Source organism: Callithrix jacchus, chromosome 21 (assembly GCF_049354715.1).
Source record: "Callithrix jacchus isolate 240 chromosome 21, calJac240_pri, whole genome shotgun sequence".
In the NCBI taxonomy this organism is placed as follows: Eukaryota; Metazoa; Chordata; class Mammalia; order Primates; family Cebidae; genus Callithrix; species Callithrix jacchus.
In genome coordinates this window covers 51,751,100-51,770,607 of record NC_133522.1, presented here as the reverse complement: position 1 = coordinate 51,770,607, position 19,508 = coordinate 51,751,100, and the positions used below count along the sequence as shown (strand labels likewise).

At 54.6% G+C, this 19,508-nt stretch overlaps 1 protein-coding gene across 1 annotated transcript; it reads left to right on the top strand.

Annotated features, from left to right (window-relative positions):
- The first annotated feature begins 1,547 nt into the window (after positions 1-1,547).
- SPATC1L (spermatogenesis and centriole associated 1 like) lies at positions 1,548-15,617 on the top strand. The gene is made up of 4 exons (XM_035283015.3): positions 1,548-1,830; positions 7,150-7,500; positions 14,808-14,959; positions 15,140-15,617. Exons 1-4 carry the CDS (start codon positions 1,638-1,640, stop codon positions 15,464-15,466), a joined length of 1,023 nt encoding a protein of 340 aa, XP_035138906.3. The 5' UTR covers positions 1,548-1,637; the 3' UTR covers positions 15,467-15,617.
- Positions 15,618-19,508: the final 3,891 nt, after the last annotated feature.

The window sequence follows — 19,508 nt, the reverse complement described above, 5'->3', positions numbered from 1 at the left end:
TAAAATGAGATGGGAGGAGCCAGCGCAGGAAAAGCCATTCAGCGCCCCACTGGCCTCAGCTGGGACGCACCTGTGACTTAACCCTCACTTCTCTCCCTGCTCTGCATCCTGGATGCCCTGCACCCCTCTTCAGTGGGCTGTATCAGGCCCCCGTTGTCTTCATCTGGGGCGTGAGCCCTGTGCGGCAGCACCAGGCTGGCTGGGTTGTGTAAGGAATGCTGGGGTGTAGAAACCCTTTCTCCACAAAGTCTAACTTGAGACCTTCTCTCCTGGAATCAACATTCCCCTAATCAGGCCGAGGGCTGAATGAAGACTGTTTTCCTGGGGCGTCTGCACCTGAGTGCCCTTGAACATCACATAGGACGAAATCCAGGTGACCTTGGATTTGGCAATGACTCTTTAGATATGACACCAAAGGCATGATCCATGCAGGAAAACGCTGATTAAAATAATAAAATTCTTCATTAAAATAATAAATTTCTAGGTCATGCCTATAATCCCAGCACTTTGGGGGCCCCAGGTGGGAGGCTCTCCGTCACAGGGCCGGAGGTCACAGGGCGCCTGTCACAGGGCTGGAGTGTGGTTGGCCCACTGGTTTGTGTTTTACGTCCCTTCCCACAAGGACAAGATGACCCGTCTGTTGTGTTCTGGCTGCTGATAAAACAAGACCCTCAGAGCCAAGAAACAACACTGAGGTGATTGATTTTCCCAAGTAATTGGAGACGGGGGGAGTCAGGGTGGGTTTCAAGATGATCACACGGACCGAGGACAGATGCCTGCCCTAGTAGGACCCCATGAGCCACAGCCCTGTGTGACAGCCTGAGGGGCCACGCCTTGGTCAGGGGTGTCTGCAGTGAGGTGCAGGCAGGAGCAGTGCAGTTGGGAACAACTGGTGTCTTAGACACGGGTGCTCGTGGTCCGAGGGGTGGACACACATTGCTGAACCCTTCTCATGGGGGAGTGACGTCAGGTGGTCTCCGGCCCAGCCTTCAGGGCCTCCCAGTGCTCCTCAGGGTGTGGGGACCATCGTGGGGCTGCCCCAGGCTGGTGTCCTCCCCCTACACTCACCAGCCCCTCCATCCTCAAGTGTGGGTCCCAAGGTCAGGCCCTGATGAACACCCGCACACCACATGCTACCCTGAGTGCCAGGGCCTACGGAAAGCTACACTGGGTCCCTGTGTCGTGGGCAGGGCCTGTGGGAAGGGCAGCCCCACGTGCCACTCAAGGAAAGGCAGTGTCCCCACCTGGCCTGAGGACTCCACATGGGGTGAATGCCTGACCCGGGCTGGGCCTCCCTTTGCGGAGTGGCTCAGATCCCCCTGGAGTGTGGTCCCCACATCCCATACCTGCCTAAGGTCCTTGGCATTCTCGGGCTCTGTCGTGGTGCAGGAGTGGCTGCCTGTGCACCCCACGGGCCTCCAGCTTCACTGCCTCAACATGGCCACGAGCTGTCGCCAGGGCGGGCAGGGGTGCCTGGCACCTGGTCGCTAGGGCAGCGACATCACAAGGTTCGGAAGGTGGCAGCGACCACGGAACTCTGTGGCCTTGGGCTGTTTCTGTGGTGCCTGTGGGCTCTGGGCTTCCACCTCTGTGGGGCTGCAGGAGCTGTGAGGGACGACGAGGGACGTGCGCCGGCCATGGCTGAGGGCGGTGAGCTGATGAGCCAGCTCCTGAGTGAGAACGCAGACCTGAAGAAGCAGGTGCGCCTCCTGAAGGAGAACCAGATGCTGCGGCGGCTGCTTAGCCAGAGCTGCCAGGACGGTGGTGGCCGAGACCTGCTCCCCCAGAGGGCGCCCGCCTACCCCGAAGCCAGCTCCCCTGGGAGCGGAGGTGAGGCGCCACCCGGCTCAGTTGGCCCAAGGGTCTGGCCTGGTGGATGGCGGGTCAGGGGACGCCTGCTCCTCAGGTGCCCCTGGTACAGGAGGTCACGGGTACCTTCCACACCCTCGGATCTGAGTAAGCAGCACCAGGTGGTTCATTCCGCTGTTGTCCTCGGGCGAGGCCCCTCCCCTACAGGCCCGCTGCGGTGAAGTAGGGGTGGTCAGCCACTTGCAGGTGGACTGGTCAGCTGCAGTCACGGAAGTGCCGCCGTAGGGGCAGAGCGGGAGGCGTGCAGCCTCGTGGGCCTCCAGAGACCCAGGCAGCTCTTCCAGGCTGGGCCCGGCTGGCACTTCGCTCGGCTGTGTGTGTCTCTTCTCCTGGGGCGGAGGGGGCTGTCAGACGCACCAGCCACACGAGTCCCATCCACTCACGTCCTCAGCCAGAGTCAGGGCAGCCCCAGGGTGGGAAGGGCCTACCTCGGGGAGGTCAGGGGAGTGGGTGGGGATGATGGGCACCTGTCGTCCCTGGGGCGGTGGGAGTGTCGGGTCACGATCCACCCACCACATAGTATTGACTCCAACCTTCTGTGGCTTTTCACTGAAAAAAAAAAAAAAAGGGGGGGTTTGATCACTTTCTGCAAAGTAGTAGGTTTTATTCTAAAAATTTTGGGAAAAACATTCCCTGTTTCTGCATGTGACTTGGGGTATGGCTGACAGGTGTGCCCTTGACTTTGTTAGGATGGTGGGCAGTGGACAGAGTCCCTGACCCAGCACTGCCTGGGACTTCCACGGCCAACCTCAGCTTCCCACCAGGCCGGGTGGGGACAGGATGTGGTCAGCCTGCCTGGTCCTGGACGATGGAGCAGGCAGCCTCACCAGTGCCTGTGAACGCTGCTGTCGGGAAGCACGAGCCATGCCTGGGAGGCTGGTTCTGCCACCCACCGAGGGGACACTCTGGGACCTGCGCAGGGGTGGTCACTTCCTGAGTCCTCAGACGCCAGCCACCACCCTCATCTGTGCGCCTCTGAGCGGGCACAGCCTGCAGGAGGCACTCTCCGCTGCTTGGAGCTACTGTGTACAAAGCCTGAGAGCGAGCACGTCGGGAAGTAAAGAGGGGAATCCTTGGCAGCATCTCCATAGCTTCGGTGCCTGCAGGGGCTCCTCACGGGGAGCTGGAAGGAGAGCACCTCGCCAGGAGGTATGGGGACAGTGTGGCCAGAGGATCCAGCGCCGGGGGTCCCTGCTGTGGGAGGCCCCAGGTCCTGCATCCCCGTTGGTGGCCACTGAGCTCCCCCACACTCACCACAGGCCATTTGCTGGGTGGACCTGTGCTTACGGCGGCACTGCAAATGGTCCCGTTCACAGCACTTGTTAGCCCCGGGCACTGTGGCTGCAAAAGAGCCCCTAGTCTGCTTGGTGCCTGAGGAACTGCCACAGGCTGCATGCCCGGCCTTGTTGCCATCGTCCTCCTCAAGAAGGAATTGCACTGGGCTGGACACAGTGCTGGGGCCTCCCTTGGCGGGAGAGCGGCAGACCCTCCACCCTTGCTCAGGCTGTGCAGTCCCTGGAGGGACCTTTGTCAGGGGCTGAGTCAGGTGGGGTCTCCATGGCCACGGTGAGTGCACCTGCCCTTGGGTCACCTTGGCAAGCCCAGGTCTGGCTGGACACAGGTCTTGGGAGGATCCCCAGCCCGAGGCCATCAGGCCTTCCACAGAGGGCCTTGGAGCCCCCATGCAGGGTGTGGGGCAGGCTCAGTGTGGCCCGGGCTGCCAGTGGGGAGGGGCCTGGACAAGGCCGCCTTCTAAACTGTGCCACCTCAGTGGCAGCGCGTGGTGCACCCTTGATGCTCTGGGCCTCAGCATGTGCTTGGGAATGTGCCTGGGTCTGCGGGGCGCTGCATTCAGCCCCAGCCCTCAGCAGGACGGGGGTTTGGAAAACCACCACTGAGCTCCTGCCAAAAAGGGGTTTAACACCGCGGAGGACATGTTTCCGGCTCAGGCCACGCCTCTGGACCCACTCCCTAAAGGCAGGCACAATCAACGTTTTCTTGGGTTTTCTCTGGAAGTTTGATGGAGGTCCGTGTGTCTCTCTCTCTCTTTTTGGTCCACCCAAACAGGACTGCGCTGTTCCCCAGCCTGACTTTCGCCCTGAAACTGTCCATTTCTCTATCATTCCCCGTCAGTCCTCAGCTGCAGACATCCCGGCACACAGAGAAGCTGGTTCCTTCTCTGGGGCCCCTGGCAGGCAGCACCATTCCCGGTCTGTGACCGCGGATGCTGTGGCCGGGAGCAGCCTGCACAGGCACCCTGTCGCCTTGGGTAGGGGATCCCACACGTGGGTCCTCGGGTCAAAGGCTGTGTGCATTTGAGATGTCGGAAGAGACACTCAAACACTCTCCTGAAAGGCCCCTACACCCCACTAATGGAGGAGGCGGGCGCCATGCTGGCATTGTTCCAGCACACACACACCCCCCCCCGCCTGGTGCTCTCCACACCCCCCCCACCTGGTGCTCTCCACACCCCTCCCCGCCTGGTGCTCTCCACCCGCCCCCCGCCTGGTGCTCTCCACATCCCACCCCCGGCCTTGTGCTCTCCTCACACCCCTGCCTCATGAGTCTGTTCCCTGACCTATGCTTGGATGATACTTGATGCAGCTATTTCTGGCCCATCTATGGTATTTTTCCTAGGGGTTATCTTTGTAGGAATTTGACGTTAGAATTGTGACAAATTTTGAAACCTAATTGAGCATGCTTTAAGCGTTCTGTGGTTCCAGCTTCATTTGTATGATGTTGGGATTATGACTTGTTGGGAACTTGGCACACTCACGAACAGAACACCCAGGCCTGCAGCCCTTTTTGGGGAATAATAATTTCCTGACTTTGAGACTTTCCTTCTTTGTGTGTTGGTTCATTTAGGTTTTCTATCTATTATTGAGTTACTTAAAAGTAACTTTCCAGGTTCATCCATGTCCCTACAAAGGACACGAACTCATCATTTTTGATTGCTGCGTAATATTCCATAGTGTATATGTGCCACATGTGTGTACCTATGCAACTATCTTGCATGTTCTTCACATGTACCCCAAAACCTAAGATGCAATTTAAAAAAAGAAAAAAAAAGTAACTTTCCAGAAGATACGTCCTTTTACTGCAATTTTAATTAATACAGAATTGTACATGATGCTCTTTTATAATTTGAAAATACCTGGGGTGGGAGCTGGTGCAGCCCCGAGGACTGACCAGGCCTCCCCCGTGGCAGGAGGCAGGGCACACACTGATGACTTTGCTTCTTTTGAACACTTTTTTTCCTTGGAAAACATTTCTGAGGGAAGATTGGTTGGTTCCTTTGTAGGCACATGACGTTTTGATATAGCTCTTCACAGCGTTTCTCAAATATGTATTTGCTTTGTTGCTAGGAGAATACTCACGACATGGAGGTAGAATAGAATTTCATAAGCCACAAAGGCATTGATAAATTTGACCAGGGATTAGGGAAATGCCACATGACCTCATCAGCCTGGTTAGGGAATACCGAGTCTTCATGAGGCTGTGGGGCCGGGAGCAGTTGGTGGGCATGGAACCTCCCCCTCATCGTGGAAAGCAAAGAAAGTTAAACATTAGCCCAGCGCAGGACCACAGGGGACGCTCACGGAGGGAGGAGGCTGAGCCCAGCGCTGGATCACAGGGGAGGCTCACGGAGGGAGGAGGCTGAGCCCAGCGCTGGACCACAGGGGAGGCTCATGGAGCGAGGAGGCTGAGCCCAGCGCTGGATCACAGGGGAGGCTCACGGAGGGAGGAGGCTGAGCCCAGCACTGGACCACAGGGGAGGCTCACGGAGGGAGGAGGCTGAGCCCAGCGCTGGACCACAGGGGACGCTCACGGAGGGAGGAGGCTGAGCCCAGCGCAGGACCACAGGGGACGCTCACGGAGGGAGGAGGCTGAGCCCAGCGCAGGACCACAGGGGACGCTCACGGAGGGAGGAGGCTGAGCCCAGCGCTGGACCACAGAGGATGCTCACGGAGGGAGAAGGCTCATCCTGGGAGCTGTGCGTTTGCAAGGAAATGTGGGAACAGCCTGTGCCCATCGACAGGGCAAGGGTAAAAAGCCACTGTGTGTGTGTCCATGTGTACAGAGGTGCCAGGAAACAGTTAAATGAACTGGGAGCTACCAGATGGCTCAACGTGGATAAATCTTAGAGACAGAATGCAGCAGCAAAAAGTTCTGTTGCAGAATAAAATGTGTAGGGTGTCACCATTTATGTAAAATTTAAAATGCATATAAAAGTCATTCTCCAGTGTGTGTGGGTGCACAGGGCGGGAGGAAGCACGCGGAGGCCTGCCCGCTTGCTGTGTCCATAAACAGACGCAGCACTCCCGTGGGCATGGCGGGCACCATAAACAGATGCAGCACTCCCATGGGCATGGCGGGCACCATAAACAGATGCAGCACTCCCATGGGCAAGGCAGGCACCATAAACAGACGCAGCACTCCCGTGGGCATGGCGGGCACCATAAACAGATGCAGCACTCCCATGGGCATGGCGGGCACCATAAACAGATGCAGCACTCCCATGGGCATGGCGGGCACCATAAACAGATGCAGCGTTCCCACGGGCATGGTGGGCACCATAAACAGATGCAGCACTCCCATGGGCATGGCGGGCACCATAAACAGATGCAGCACTCCCGTGGGCATGGCGGGCACCATAAACAGATGCAGCGTTCCCACGGGCATGGTGGGCACCATAAACAGCCCTTCCATGGGCATGGCAGGCACCATAAACAGACAAAGCGCTCCCGTGGGCATGGCGGGCACCATAAACATGCAGCGCTCCCATGGGCATGGTGGGCACCATAAACAGTACTCCCATGGGCATGGTGGGCACCATAAACAGCGCTCCCATGGGCATGGTGGGCACCACAAACAGACAGCACTCCCGTGGGCATGGCGGGCACCATAAACAGACAGCACTCCCGTGGGTATGGTGGGCACCATAAACAGACAGCACTCCCATGGGCATGGTGGGCACCATAAACCGCTCCCGTGGGCATGGTGGGCACCATAAACAGACAGCACTCCCGTGGGTATGGTGGGCACCATAAACAGCGCTCCCGTGGGCATGGCAGGCTCCCACGGCCACTTCACTACATCTAGCATCTCCTTTTTCACTCGAGGTCCAGAGGGGCAGGAGGATGCTCTGAAGCCAGGGACACCCCAGCAGGTGCTGAAGCTTGGGGTTGGGCACACAGGGTTTGTTAACATGTTCTTTGCACTCTGGAGGATGTTTTAGGCACTTGACCTGACGCCTCACCCCTTTCCTCCCTGCTCCAGTTCCAGATTTTGGAAGGTTCACCAGTGTCGCTGACACACCCTCCCAGTTGCAGATGCCCTGCCTGGAGGACCTGCTGTGCTCACATGCCCCCCTGCCCAGTGAAGACGACGCCTCCCCAGGCTGTGCAGCCCCTTCCCAGGCATACTTCAAGGCCTTCTTCAGTCCCTCGGAGCTGCACAGCCACCGAGGCACTGACAGGAAGTTGTCCCCACTCCTGAGCCCCTTGCAAGACTCACTGGTGGACAAGAGCTTGCTGGAGCCCAGGGAGGTGGTCCGGACTAAGAAGGTGTGCTTCTCGGAGAGCAGCCTGCCCACCGCGGACAGGACCAGGAGGGGCTACTACCTCAATGGTATGGCCGGTGGGGGGGCAGCGGGTGAGCCCCGGGGGAAGGCTGGCAGCCGTGGGGAGGGCACGTCTGGGTGGTCACGGAGTGGAGGGAGGATGGCCAGGCTGGGAGGCTGGGGCCCAGGACAGTGGCTGTCCCAACCTTTTGCCCATCTTTAAAGAAAAAACGGGTTGCTTATCTTCTCCTTGGGAAGTTGCGAGAGTTCTTTACCCAGGTGTGAGTCCTTTTGGGCACAGGTGTTGCAGATATGGTCCCCCCTTCATGGCTTCCACTTTCATAGTAACGTCTTTTATGAGCAAAACTGTTTAATTTAATGAAGTCCAGTTTATTGATTTTTCTTTCGTATTTTATGCTTTTTATGTTCGGTTTAAGAAATCTTTGCCAAGCCCAAGGTCACATAGATTCTCTCCTACGTGTTGTTCTAGAAGTTTTATAGTTTAGGTTTTCCAGGCAGGTCTCTGATCAATTCCAAGTTACTTTTCATATATGGTGTGAGGTTTGCATGTCGATATCCACCTGAGGCTCAGGCCAGCCTCCCGCCTCAGCCTCCCAGGTAGCTGGGACTGCAGGTGTGTGCCTGGCTAGAATAAAATGGCTTATTTTTGTTTTTTGTGTTTTTGTTGTTGTAGAGATGGGATTTTCCTACACTGCCCAGGCTGGTCTTGAACTCCCAGCTGAAGCAATTTGCCTGCCTTGGCCTCCCAAAGTGCTGGGATTGCAGGCACGAGCCACCATGTCTGGCCTGTCCATTTTATTTATCTTTTCAAATAACCAGCTTTTTGTTAGATTGATCTTTTGTATTGTTTTCTTCATTTAAATGTCATTTATTTCTGCTCTGATCTTAATTGTTTTTCTTCTAATTTTGGGTTTGGTTTGCTCTTGCTTTTCTAACTTTTTAAGATGAATCATTAGGTTGTTTATTTGAAGTTTCTCTACTTTTTTTGATGTAGGCACTTACAGCTGTAAACTTTCCTCTTAGTAAGGCTTTTGCTGTGTCCATGTAGTGTTTCCAAACATTAGCATTTGTTTCAAGACATTTTTTTTTTTTTTTTGAGACAGAGTTTTGTTCTTGTTACCCAGGCTGGAGTGCAATGGCGCCATCTCGGCTCACCACAACCTCCGCCTCCTGGGTTCAGGCAATTCTCCTGCCTCAGCCTCCCGAGTAGCTGGGATTACAGGCACGTGCCACCATGCCCAGCTAATTTTTGTATTTTTAGTAGAGACGGGGTTTCATCTTGTTGACCAGGATGGTCTCGATCTCTTGACCTCGTGATTCACCCGCCTCGGCCTCCCAAAGTGCTGGGGTTACAGGAGTGAGCCACTGCACCTGGCCTGTTTTAACACATTTTAAAATTTCCTTCTTAATTTCTCCATTGATAAGCTGGCCCTTCAGGAGCATATTGCTTAATTTCTGCGCGTTGGTAGAGTTTCCAAAAGTCCTTTTGTTGTTGATTTCGTTTTATTCCATTGTGGTCGGAGAAGATAGTTGATGTATCAATGTTTTGATTTTCAAAGACTTGTTTTGCAGCCCGACATGTGGACTGTCCTTGGGAACAATCCATGTGCTAAGGAGAAGCGTGTCTATTCTGCACCTGTGGCATGAATGTCCTGTAAATATCCATGTGCTAAGGAGAAGCGTGTCTATTCTGCACCTGTGGCATGAATGTCCTGTAAATACCCATGTGCTAAGGAGAAGCGTGTCTATTCTGCACCTGTGGCATGAATGTCCTGTAAATACCCATGTGCTAAGGAGAAGCGTGTCTATTCTGCACCTGTGGCGTGAATGTCCTGTAAATACCCATGTGCTAAGGAGAAGCGTGTCTATTCTGCACCTGTGGCGTGAATGTCCTGTAAATACCCATGTGCTAAGGAGAAGCGTGTCTATTCTGCACCTGTGGCGTGAATGTCCTGTAAATACCCATGTGCTAAGGAGAAGCGTGTCTATTCTGCACCTGTGGCGTGAATGTCCTGTAAATACCCATGTGCTAAGGAGAAGCGTGTCTATTCTGCACCTGTGGCGTGAATGTCCTGTAAATACCCATGTGCTAAGGAGAAGCGTGTCTATTCTGCACCTGTGGCATGAATGTCCTGTAAATACCCATTACATTCATCTGGTCTGCAGCGCAGGCCGAGTCTGCTGTTGCATTTTGATTTTCTGTCTTAAAGTTCTGCCCAAGGGTGAAAATCGGTACTGAAGTCTCCAGTTACGATTGTATTGGGGTCTGTCTCTCACTTTAGCTCTGACCATATTTGCTTTACATATCTGGGTGTTCCAGTGTTGGGTACATATATATTTACAGCTGTTATATCCTTTTGCCGAACTGAGCCCTTCATCCTTATATAAGGGCTTTGTCTCTTTTTATAGTTTTTGTCTTGAAATCCACTTCGTCTGATGTGAGTGTGGTCACTGCTGCTCTTTCTTGGTTCTCATCTGTCTGGAATATCTTTTACTATCACTTCATTTTCAGCTAGTCTACGTGTGCTTTCCTGGTGAAGTGTGTTTCTTGTACGCAACAGAGGGTTGGGTCTTTCTCTTTTTTAATCCATTCAGCCCTCCTCTGTGCCTTTGGATTGGAGAGGTTAGTCTGTTCACAGTCAAAGTTTCGTGGCTGTTTTTGAGCAGACTTGCACACCATCATTCATTGAGTTTACCATGCTGTATTCATTTTTTTTTGAGACAGGGTCTCACTCTGATGCCCAGGCTGGAGTACAGTGGTGCAATCTCAGCTCACTGCAACCTTTACCTCCAGGGTTCAAGTGATTCTCATGCCTCAGCCGCCCCAGTAGCTGGAATTACAGGCGTGTGCCACCACGCCCAGCTAATTTTTGTATTTTACTAGAGATGGGGGTTTGCCAAGTTGGCCAGGCTGGTCTCGAACTCCTGACCTCAAGTGATCTGCCCACCTCAGCCTCCCAAAGTGCTGGGATCACAGGCGGACTATTTACATCCAGTTATTATTGATAAGTGAGAACGTATTCCTCCCATTTTGTTATTTGCTTTCCCCTTGTTTTGTGGTCTTCCCTCCTCTTCAGTTATCTTGAAGAGTTTGTGTTGAATTGGTGTCACATGTTCCTTAAGTGGTAGAATCCACCACTGAAACTACCTGAGCCCTGAACAGTCTTTTTGGAACATTGTCTCCCTACAAATTCCATTTTATTGATAATGTCAGCTGAAACTAAGGCTGTTGAGACCGAAATAATTCGATAAAGGTTTGTGGGAAGCTAAGTGTGAGGATCAAGTAGGGGGACGCACCAGCAAAGCTGGAGTGTTCTGGAATCTGAGCCAGCGGCTTTTATGGGAGACTTCGGGAGAACGGAAAGGGACTTCTCATACTCCTGTTGTCCTTTCCTTTGGAGGGTGCAACGCAGAGGGCCAGTCGTTGGCTACAGGTGACAACATACAGGCTAAAATGTCTCCATGCAGGACAATCAGTAAAACTTCATGACTCAGGGATAAACCGTGTCCTTTCCGTGTCATTAGGCTGCGCATTAATGAGTACAGCAGCATCTGAGGAACTTAGGGACCGTGGACCACAAGACCTTCCCAAGGCAGGCCACTTTGGAAGTCTGTTTACTTTTAAACTGTCAAATGTCACCTGTAAGGTTATCAGATAAAAGGCTATTCAGATTATCCATTTCCTCCTGAGGGAACTTTCGTAGTTCGTGTCTTTTAAGGAACCAGCCAATGTCATGTAGGTTATTGAATTTATTGGCATAAAGTCATTCCTAAGACTTCCTTAGTATCCTTCTTACATTTGTAGAGTCTGTGGTAGGGGCATCTCTAATTTCTGTTAGTGGTAATTTTTGTGTTCTTTCTTTTTTCCCCTAAGTCTGGCCAGAGGCTTATCAAAGTATCACCGTTTTCCTTTGAAGAACAGGTTTTTGGCTGGATCTTAGAGACCCAAGGTTGGCTAGAAACGATTTCCAGAACATGTCGCCTGCAGGATGTTTCTTCCACCTCATTGATGCCTGTGGGGCGGTGGGGGGCGGGGGCGGGCGTGCAGAATGGGAGAGAGAGCTTGATTCTTGAGGAGAGAAATGCATTAATACAGGAGAGTTTACACCTGCTCCTCAGCGCCCTATGCTTCTGTGCAGTGTGCTGCTGTACCTCTTCTGCAGCCTTGAAAAGTGGTTGGGAAAGAAATGCACTGAAAACTACAAACGTTGTTGAAAGGAATGAAAGACATTAAGAAACAGAAAATTGACCAGCCACGGTGGCTTACACCTCTAATCCCAGCATCTTGGGAGGTTGAGACGGGCAGATCTCTTGAGCCCAGGAGTTCAAGACCAGCCTGGGCAACATGGTGAAACTCGATCTCAAAAAAAACAAAAAACAAAAATTAGCTGGGTGTGGTAGTGTGTGCCTGTAGTCCCAGCTATTCAGGAGGCTGAGGTGGGAGGATCACTTGAACCCAGAAGACAGAGGTTGCAGTGAGCTGAGATCATGCCACTTCACTCCAGCCTGGGTGACACAGCAAGACCTTTTCTCCAAAAAACAAACAAAAATAAATAAATGAGTAAACAGAGAAACATCTTGTGTTCACAGATTATAAGACTTTATGTTGTTTAATAATCAATAATTTTGATAGAGATTGCATTGGATCTGTGCATTTATGCAATTCCCATCGCAATCCCAGTGGCTTCTTTGCAGAAATTGACAAGCAGAAACTTAAATTCATATGAAAGTGTAAGGAACCAGAATAGGTAAAACAATCTTTAAAAAAGGAGAACAAAACAGAAGGATTCATACTTCCCGGTTTCCAAACTGACTGTAAAGCTTGCAGTCACCAACACGGTGGTACTGCCGTGGGATGGAAATAAGCCCATATGTAGACGGTTTTCCACAAGAGTGCCAGACACTTCAGTAGGGGCAGAATACTGTTCAGTGGTGCTGGAACACGTAGGTCTCCACATGCCAAAGAATGAAGCCGGACCTTACTCCACACCACATACGAAAAGTAACTCAGAAGGGATCAGACCTAAGAGATGTCAGGAGCTTGGGCCGGAAAACTTGTGGGAAAACCATACAGGCAAATCTTCGTGACCTCGGATTTGGCAGTGGATTCTTAGAGATCGCACAGAAAGCAGGAGCAAAAGAGAGAAACAGACAAACTGGACTGCATCGAAAGTAAGAGAATAAACAAACAAAAACCACACGACTTTTGTGCTTCAAAGGACAATACTGAGAAAATGAAACCAACCCAGAGAATGGGAGAAAAGGTTTGTAAATTGTGCATTTGAAATGGGAATAGTATGCAGACTATTTAAGAACTCTGACAATTCAACAGTAAGAAGACAAACAATCCAATTAAAAATCCGTATAGGACTTGAACAGATATTTCTCCAAAGAAAATACAGTATATACATGGCCAAAAAGCACGTGAAAAGATGTTGGGTCACAGTCATTAGTGAAATGAAAATGAGATGCTGTTTCTCATCCACCAGGAAAAAGATGGACGAGGACATGTGCTGTGATGGACTGGGATGCCATCAGAGGCCACCCTGGGGAGGGGGACGTTTGAAGCAGGTTTTGTGGGGGCACTGGAGCCTCCTGAGTAATGTTGAGGAAGTAATTAAAATAGAGTGGCCTGGTGCGGTGGCTCACGCCTGTAATGCCAGCACTATGGGAGGCCGAGGAGGTCAGCAGTTCAAGACCGTCTTGGCCAACGTGGTGAAATCCCGTCTCTACTAAAAATACAAAAAATTAGCTGGGCATGGTGACGGGTGCCTGTAGTCCCAGCTACTTGGGAGGCTGAGGCAGGAGAATCGCTTGAGCCAGGTAGGTGGAGGCTGCAGTGAGCAGAGACTGGGCCACTGGACTCCAGCCTGGATGATGATACAGGGAGACTCGTAAAAAAAAAAAAAAAAAAAATGCTGCTCATCCAGCAATCCTCTTCTCAGAGGTAGGAAAAAAATGAAGTAATTGTATTAATCAACATGAAAGCAGCCTTTGATGCCCAGAGGCTGCCAAGACAGAAGGAACCCCCCCCCCCTTCCTCCCAGCCAAGCCGACTGGCCCTGTTCCTCACTGGAGGGGACCCATCTGAATTCCTGCCTCCTAGGGCCGGGTTCCTCTGTCCTAGCAGGGGCAGATGCTGGGGTAAGCTCCCTCGTGACAGGGGGCCAGTTCCCACCTGCGAGATTAAAGGGTTTACCTCACCCCAAAGGGACAGAGAAGGGAGCTGCCTCCCAGTTTCCCGAGAGCACCGAGGACAGGGAGAAGGGAAAGCTGAGCTGCCCAGCGGCACTTTCTTACTCTCCTTTTCTTTTTTTTTTTTTTTTTTAATTTTTTATTGGATTATAGGTTTTGGGGTACATGAGCAGAGCATGCAAGACAGTTGCGTAGGTACACACATGGCAGTGTGCTTTGCTTTTCTTCTCCCCTTCACCCACATTTGGCATTTCTCCCCAGGCTATCCCTCCCCACCTCCCCCTCCCACTGGCCCTCCCCTTTTCCCCCCAATAGACCCCAGTGTTTAGTACTCCCCTTTCTGTGTCCATGTGTTCTCATTTTTCATCACCCACCTATGAGTGAGAATATGCGATGTTTCATTTTCTGTTCTTGTGTCAGTTTGCTGAGGATGACGTTCTCCAGATTCATCCATGTCCCTACAAACGACACAAACTCATCATTTCTGATTGCTGCATAATATTCCATGGTGTATATGTGCCACATTTTTCCAATCCAGTCTATTATCAATGGGCATTTGGGTTGATTCCAGGTCTTTGCTATTGTAAACAGTGCTGCAATGAACATTCGTGTACATGTGTCCTTATAGTAGAACGATTTATAGTCTTTTGGATATATACCCAGTAATGGGATTGCTGGGTCAAATGGAATTTCTATTTCTAAGGCCTTGAGGAATCGCCACACTGTCTTCCACAATGGTTGAACTAATTTACACTCCCACCAACAGTGTAAAAGTGTTCCTTTTTCTCCACATCCTCTCCAGCATCTGTTGTCTCCAGATTTTTTAATGATCGCCATTCTAACTGGCGTGAGATGGTATCTCAATGTGGTTTTGATTTGCATCTCTCTGATGACCAGTGACGATGAGCATTTTTTCATATGATTGTTGGCCTCATATATGTCTTCTTTCGTAAAGTATCTGTTCATATCCTTTGCCCACTTTTGAATGGGCTTGTTTGTTTTTTTTCCTTTTCTTTCCGATTGTATTTGCCGGACAGTGGGGGGTGGCGGCAGGCGGGGGAGGGGGAGGAGGAGTCGCCTCCACGTGCCGGGGGGACCCTCGAGGGCAGTGGATCCTCACACCCCGCCTTGGCCTTCTCCCGGGCCTTTCCTCCCGCAGAGATCCAGAGCTTCGCGGGCGCCGAGAAGGACGCGCGCGTGGTGGGCGAGATCGCCTTCCAGCTGGACCGCCGCATCCTGGCCTACGTGTTCCCGGGCGTGACGCGGCTGTACGGCTTCACCGTGGCCAACATCCCCGAGAAGATCAAGCAGGTGCGCCCCGCGGGGAGCGCGGCCGGAGGGGGCGGGCGCTCGGCGTCCGGGGAGGCTCCCCCTTCTCGGCTCCTGCCCTGGCGGTGGCCGCGGAGGGAACCCCAGAGCCCCGGCGGGCGGGCAGGGGTGGGCTCTGGGCCGGGAAGCCCCGTCTGAGGCTCCGAGGCCGCCCCCCCGCAGACCTCCATCAAGTCCCTGGACGGCTCCGTGGACGAGAAGCAGCTGCGCGAGCTGACGCAGCGCTACCTGGCCCTGAGCGCGCGCCTGGAGAAGCTGGGCTACAGCCGCGACGTGCACCCGGCCTTCAGCGAGTTCCTCATCAACACCTACGGGATCCTCAAGCAGCGGCCCGACCTGCGCGCCAACCCTCTGCACAGCAGCCCCGCCGCGCTGCGCAAGCTGGTCATCGACGTGGTGCCCCCCAAGTTCCTGGGCGACTCGCTGCTGCTGCTCAACTGCCTGTGCGAGCTCTCCAAGGACGACAGCAAGCCGCTCTTCGCCTGGTGAGCCGCCCCCGCCGCCCCTGTCCGCAAGCCGCTCTTCGCCTGGTGAGCCGCCCCCGCCGCACCTGTTCGCTCCCGCCGGGCCGCGCCCCAGCGCGAACTCGCGGAGGGGAAGGGCTGCGCCCCCCACGCGCGAGGCCGGAGCGCGAGCCTCTCCCGCCGCAGCGGGGCCCCCGCCGCCCTTCATTAAAGTCACCTGTTTGCTTGTCCGCCTTGACCTCTGGCTCCCGGAGGGCGTGAAGGGCGCCTGGGCCGTGGAGGAGCCCGAAAGAGCCGCCGCGGCAGCGCCCCCGCCCCAGCTCTCCTGTCCCTGGAGGGCGGCGAGGCCTGTCCCAGCGCGGGTTTCCCCGGATGAAGCTGGGGCGAGGATTTGGTTCTGGCGGAGGGTCACGCGCTCCTGCCGGCAACTTGGAAACGCAGCCCCTTGTTCAAAAGCGAAGAGAATTAGAAAGGGCAACAGCAGAGCCTTACGGTGAAGCGGGGCCTGAGGACTGAGAAGGTGACAACACAGGCTGGGGAGCCCCGAGACCATGCGGGTGCCGGGGGTGGGCGAGCGCCGGGGAGCCCGGAGACCATGTGGGGTGCACCTGGCACCATCCCAGAGCGGGAAGCAGGGAAGCTTACCCATCAATTCCCCTCCCCGGTCATCTCCCTGCAGGAGGCCAGAACATCTAGGGGACAGGGCCCTCTGAATTGTCCGGGCCTTGGAGCTGAGGGGATACCCGGTTCCACGCGTTTTGAGGGAGTCTTGGCTCATGACGCAGAGGTCAGGGTGCTCAGCCTGGTCCTTGCACTGTCAGCAACAGGGCGGGGAAGGCAGGGCTGTCACACTCCAACAGTTCAGAGCTCTACACGACACAGGGACAGCTGGGGACCCAGCTCTGGCTGGTAGTTACAACACTCAGGTCCCGGGTGCAGGTGGGCTGGATCCTGGGGTGGGGCCCAACCTTGTGCCCAGGAGAGGACAGGCCAACTGGCCTGGGAAGCTCTGGCTGGGTGTTGATTTCTGGCCTTACCTTTGGGGGTTGCCTGTGGCCACACCCACACTGGGCTGGCACTGTGGCTGGGCCCGGAGCTCTGGGCCCCAGGACTAGGCTGCAGTCACATGGTCTCAGCCAGGTGGTCCATGTCCCCTCGGGGCCAGCGAGTGGATGCTTCCAGCAAGCCTGGGTAGGAAGGGCTGTGATGGAATTTTTTTCGGTTGGGTGTGGTGGGACACAGACACAGTACCTGCCTCGAAAGAGAGTCTGTCACAAAGTACTGCAGACCCAGCAGCTTAAACCACAGAAACCTAGAGGGGGAGGGCACTTACCGCTCCACGCAGGCCACTGGGGAGCGCCCAGATGACAGGATCCAGAAGGTGAGAGGGGAGAGCGTTGCCAGAGGCTGTACAGGGGCTGTATGGGGTTTCCCTGGGAAGGAAGGCCAGGGAGGGTAGGCACGGAGGAGCAAGTTCAGGATTGGACAGGTTAATTTCCGTGGGCTCTGGGCTGTAGCGGCATCTAGCTGACCACCGTCACGTCCCAGGGTGATTGAGAGCAGGGGAACATCGGTTTGGTCAGTGAGTCAGATAAGGGGTGGTCGGGTTTACAGCTGCAGATGGGTTGACTTGTGCATTAAAGGGGAGCTCTGTTTGCTGCCTCTATTAGCTGGTCCTGGGAGGGCAGTCTCCACCCAGCCAGTAAGGGGAGGGCAGTCTCCACCCAGCCAGTAAGGGAGGGCAGTCTCCACCCAGCCAGTAAGGGAGGGCAGTCTCCACCCAGCCAGTAAGGCGTCCGAGAGGTCAGAGTATCATAAACCGTAGGTAATACAGGACAGTCCGGTGGGCAGGTGGCATTCAGCCCCTGTGCTCTGGGTCTCTAGAAGAATGGGGTTCTCAGCCTGTGGCCATGGGTCCCCCAAACAGCCTTGGTGTTTTCCAGGCTCTCGGGCTTGGCTTGGAATGGCCCCTGGGGTCTTTGGCTGGGGCGGTGCTATGGCTCACCCTCATCCATATAGTGGAGCCTAAGGTGTCCACTGTGCTGGGCCAGCCTGGGGAGGCCCAGTGGTCAGAGGCTGAACCCCACCTGGCAGTGCCACCCCCTAGGCTGCAGGTGCATGTGGAACTTTCTGGAGGGCTCTCCTGCAGAGAGGGTGGAGCCCATGCCTGCATTTTTTCTTACTGTGCTATTAAAATGAGGAGAAATGGGAACGGGGCGAGGAGGGTGGCCCTGGGGTGGCTGGTGTGGCTGTGTCTCCTGGGGTCTCACCTGCGCCCTGGGCACCCATCCTTCTGTCTGTAGATGGGAGGGCAGAGAGCTTCTGGGGACAACGCCCACCTGCTACGACGCAGGTGGGCACCGGCCCAGGTAGACTCTGGGATTCTCTGAGTGGGACACCTCTCTCCTGCACACAGGGGCTGTATTCAGTCATTTACTTACTGCACAATTCTGTCTCATACTCCGGGCTAGAAAAGTGCTCTGGGTTCCCTGCGTGTGTGGCCTGCCTGGCCACTGGGGAGTGATGGTGGAAACCCTGGTGTGGGCACGGCTGAGATTCTTTCTCCTGTAAGTGGGGTCCCTTAGGGTCCCCTATTCAGCAGCTATTTACAGCACCTGCCAGCATTTCTAATGTCTCAGAGCTGCCCCCGAGAACCAGCGCTGGCCTCATGACAGGCCCCGTTTCCTCTCGTGTTCTCAGCTGTAGCCAAGCCCTGGCACAGCCGCTGGGTCAGAATCGCATGCAGCCCCCGTCGGGGCCTCCCGCCCGCAACCCTCTCCCCTGAGAGGCGGTTCGCTGGGCCTGAGGACAGGGCTAGGTCTTGCGTTGGCGCCGGGTCACAAATGGATGGTTCCGGTCACTCTGCTGTGGCGCGAGGATGAAGGTGCCAGCCCAATGTGGGCGACCCGTGCAGCTGGCATGTTCCAATGCCCTGCACCTCGGGACCCTGGATACCTGCAGCTGCCGTCACAAAGTACCGCAGACCCAGCAGCTCAGACCACAGTTCTGGAGCCCAAACTACGGGATCAGAGTGTCTCTGTCTGTCTGAGGCCTCCCTGCCTGTCCTCTCCTGGTCTTTTCTCTGTGCCTTTCCCTCTTCACCTCCCATCCATCGCCACATTCAGTTCAGTCTGCAGTGCTGGGGGTCAGGGCTTCAGCAGATGGTTTCTGGAGGGGATACAGTGCAGCCCTTAGCAGACCCCATCTTCCCCTCCCGGCCTCCACAGAGCCCTGACCCATCCTCCCCTCCTGGCCTCCACAGAGCCCTGACCCATCCTCCCCTCCCGGCCTCCACAGAGCCCTGACCCATCCTCCCCTCCCAGCCTCCACAGAGCCCTGACCCCATCTTCCCCTCCCGGCCTCCACAGAGCCCTGACCCATCCTCCCCTCCCGGCATCCAGACATGGATCCCTGACCCCATCCTCCCCTCCTGGCCTCTGGACATGGAGCCCTGGCCAGGGAACTCTGTGCGCCCCTAGCTTTTGAAGGTTCCTGGGCTTACGTGGCTCCTCTCTCACGCCAGGTGCCCTGAGTAGCCACAGAGGTGGGTCCCTTAGGCCCCTGTGGCTGGGGAGTCCATTAAGAACTTGGAGTGGGGCTGGGCTCAGTAGCTAACACCTGGAAATCCAGCACTTTGGGAGTCCAAGGCAGGGGGATCGCTGGAGCCCAGGAGTCTGACCAGCCTGGGTAACATGGTGAGACCTTGTGTGTATTAGTCTGTCCTCATGCTGCTAATAAAGACGTACCCAAGACTGGGTAATTTATAAAGAAAAAGAGGTTTAATGGACTCACAGTTCCACGAGGCTGGGGATGCCTCACAGCCATGGTGGAAGGCAGAGGAGGAGCACAGGCACGTCTTCTGAGAGTGTGCAGGGCACTGCACTTAAAAAGCATCACATCTCACAGGACTGTTCACTGTCAGGAGACCAGCACGGAAAAGCTGCCCCATCATTCACTTACCTCCTCCCGGGTCTTCCTGCTACAGGTGGGATTATGGGGGCTACAGTTCGAGCTGAGATTGGGGCGGACACAGCCAGACCCCGTCACCATGTCTACGAAAAACTGAA

Coding starts and splice junctions, on each gene's coding strand:
- SPATC1L (XM_035283015.3), top strand. CDS start 1,638: ATGGCTGAGGGCGGTGAGCTGATGAGCCAGCTCCTGAGTGAGAACGCA. Junction 1,831..7,149: donor CAGCTCCCCTGGGAGCGGAG/GTGAGGCGCCAC, acceptor TCCCTGCTCCAG/TTCCAGATTTTGGAAGGTTC. Junction 14,960..15,139: donor TCCCCGAGAAGATCAAGCAG/GTGCGCCCCGCG, acceptor GCCCCCCCGCAG/ACCTCCATCAAGTCCCTGGA.